Below are 3,123 nucleotides of genomic sequence, written 5' to 3' on the forward strand. Positions count from 1 at the left end.
ATATGTGTCTGATATGTGTATTTTTAGCTTTACCAGTCAAAACTATGTGAAGTCGTGAACCATAAATTGTTAAAACCGTAAGTAAATATTTTCTGATTGCATAGTCTATATGTCATGTGTTTAAATAATGATAGTTCACTAGTGAATCTCACAATGTTTTGTTTACATGAAAGAAATGAGTATTATTTATTATTAATTAATATATAGCTAATTATCTTTTAGGCTATATTGTAGATACGATCGGCAAATATATAAGTATCACAGATAGCTTTGATTCATGTCACAAAAATTTAAAATATTTTATTTAAGGCAAATCTTAGAAAATTTAGGAAATCTAGTTATATCACCTATTAAATTGATTAAATCATTGTTAAAGAAATATATGGTAATATATTGTTAATATAAATTTAAGATAAGACCAAAATATTAATAGTCTAGTGAAAAGGTTTAACAACCTTGTATAACTAGATTTTTTCAGAGTGATTCTCTTTTAATAGAATAGATATTTACACGGCAAGATATTTAACAAAAATATATCATCCTAGATATTTAACCAGACCATTGATTATTGATAATATACATACAACGTAACCAATTCCCATTACAAACAAACAATACATTCATGAGACTATACTATATCTCTTCAAATACTTCAAGGCAATGCTCCTATGAGCGTAGTAGAGGATAGTTTCGTATATTCAACATCCCTCAGCGACTCAACGTCTTTGCCTTGGAGTCCCTTACATTGGAAATAGGTAATGGTGTAACTCACAATCTGAAACATCCTCACTGCAGCGATAGAACTCACAACAACCAAACCGGTGGTTAAGATAACTGCAAATGAACGGTTCAAATCCACCCGCCTCACTATCTGAACTAAACCGAAGGACACTAAACCGAAGAAAAGATTCAAGAGAAATAGTTTCGGTTTCATCCCTTTAACGATCTTTGCAGCTTTCCCCAAAGCTTGGATCCCATAAGTTTCCTCAAGTATCGATATGACCAAAGATAGATACCAAACGATAGCTAAATAGGACTCAAACACTGAGAACAGAACAAACAAAGCCCCAGACTTGGCTGCCAAGTAATCGAATTTTGTAGATAACAAAAGAAGAGGAAAAAGAACTATGACGAAGAGAAACCAATAGCCAAGACTGAAGAGAACGATGTAGAAACTGGTCACAAGAGGTCCCTTCCAAGATTTAAGGGTCAGAGCAGGGAAGTCTTTGATCTTCACATTCTCTTCTTTATGAGTAAGAGCTGAAGCATGGACGATGACTAGAACAGATAAAAGGTTGATGATGGAGGAGACTGCGGAAAATATGTATGAAGACACCACAAATTGTTGAAAATCTTGAAAGACTTTCATAAGATGGGCTAAGTATTCTGGGGTGCTTGGATCCATCATAGGTATCAGACTTGATTCTTGAATCAAGTTTGTTATCTCGGGTTTGATGGCAAAGACGTTGAACAAGTAAACTAAACCATTTAGAAACAGAGGGATTACCAAGACAGAGAACATCAGCTTCTTGTTCTTGAGAAAGAGTTTGCCAGATTCATGTAAGATACACATAACCTCTTTTAGAACATTCAAGAAGGAAGCCATGGGGTCTCAAGAGAAATAGAAATGAAAAGATTTTGAATATTGGTTTTAGAAATGATGGTGAGGGTTTAAGATCATACATTCATTACCCATCTGCTTATATAGTATACCCATCTGCTTATCCTGCATCCACAGACCGAGACCAAGTCTACAGGGCCACAAATACCACCTATATATTTTCTCCAAAGTCAAAAGAAAGAAACAAAGACTTAGACGAATTCAAGGTCAAGAAACCGAATCATATATAATAAGAGTTGTTAAAGAGATGAAACATGTTCAAATGTACGTGATCAACACTCAATTCAAGCAACACCGCATAAAAAAAAACGAAACGTCTACATCATCTATATAGACATCTTTTAAGAGACCTTAAGAATTATATAAACCAGTGAAGCAAATGGTCCGGAAAAGGGCATATTTCGACCTGTAAAATTTCAGTCGTGCCTTTTCATACTCAAACAAATGATTATCCGATCCAAATTTTTCAACGTAACACAAAACCTACTTTGACTAACAAAACTTTACTCGAACGTTAACTATGTAGGATTCGAACTCTGGTGTTAACACTTCTCTAGCTTCTAGCTTGACCACTGGGACAAAGCACATGCGACTGACGATAAGACAGCATAATACATTATATACAAATTAACTCTTTTCTTCTTCATTCTCCGCATAATCTTCAACTATGGTTTCAGATTCCAACAGATCTGGATCCTGCGGCAAACCGTGAAATAATCTTGATTTTAGTAACAATCTCTTCCCTAATTTCATAGAATCTGAGATTCAAAACCAGTCTTCACAGTCAATATGTTTGGATAACTCATGTTCTTAAATACATCAATGACATGTTGATGAACGAATTCATGGAGGATTCTGCTTGTTACATGACAATTTAGCCTGCAAGTTGCGGAGAGATCTTTTCACGAGTTACTCAAGCAACCATCTTCGGAGTCTGGTCATAATTCAAGTTATACCGGTGAGGCGGCGACCAAGATTGCTGGTTGAAAAATGTGTAGTCTCCGAAACAACAAAGTTGATGATGTTATAAAAAGAACTGGAATTTTTATTATATCGCAGGAATTTAAATAAAGCAAAATTTTATACCCGTACGAAGAAGATAATACTGATAAGAAGAAAGGATGTGTTATTGAAGGAGAAGGATGGTGTGTTTACAAACGAACGCAAACGTTCGTATATATAGAAGGAAATTTACTGTGCAAATAGTGCAGCGGACCCCACATCTTTTTATATTTTCAACGAAAGCGGCTCATCTTTTCTTTTGTCTTTCGTAACACTCCCCCTTGGGGGCCGGTGTCACTATCCGCTCTCGCTTAACGTCTTTGTTGCCTCGTTAAAAACCTTTCTAGGAAAACACTATGGGAAAAACCATAGTAAGGTAAAAAGAGTACAACTACGTAAGCTCCCCCTCGAATGAGCAGTCATAGATCCTTCTGATGACGCATTCCAATGTTACGAACATGTTTTCTGAATATCGAAGTCGGAAGTGATTTTGTGAAGAG

The 3,123-nt window shown here is 35.5% G+C and overlaps 1 protein-coding gene across 1 annotated transcript; it reads right to left on the bottom strand.

Moving 5' to 3' along the window:
- Positions 1-637: 637 nt before the first annotated feature.
- On the bottom strand, positions 638-1,653 carry LOC106317507. The gene has a single exon (XM_013755314.1). The coding sequence runs from the start codon at positions 1,604-1,606 to the stop codon at positions 653-655; it is 954 nt and encodes a 317-aa protein (XP_013610768.1). The 5' UTR covers positions 1,607-1,653; the 3' UTR covers positions 638-652.
- Between the last annotated feature and the right edge of the window lie 1,470 nt (positions 1,654-3,123).

Source organism: Brassica oleracea, chromosome C9, assembly GCF_000695525.1.
Source record: "Brassica oleracea var. oleracea cultivar TO1000 chromosome C9, BOL, whole genome shotgun sequence".
Taxonomy (NCBI): domain Eukaryota; kingdom Viridiplantae; phylum Streptophyta; class Magnoliopsida; order Brassicales; family Brassicaceae; genus Brassica; species Brassica oleracea.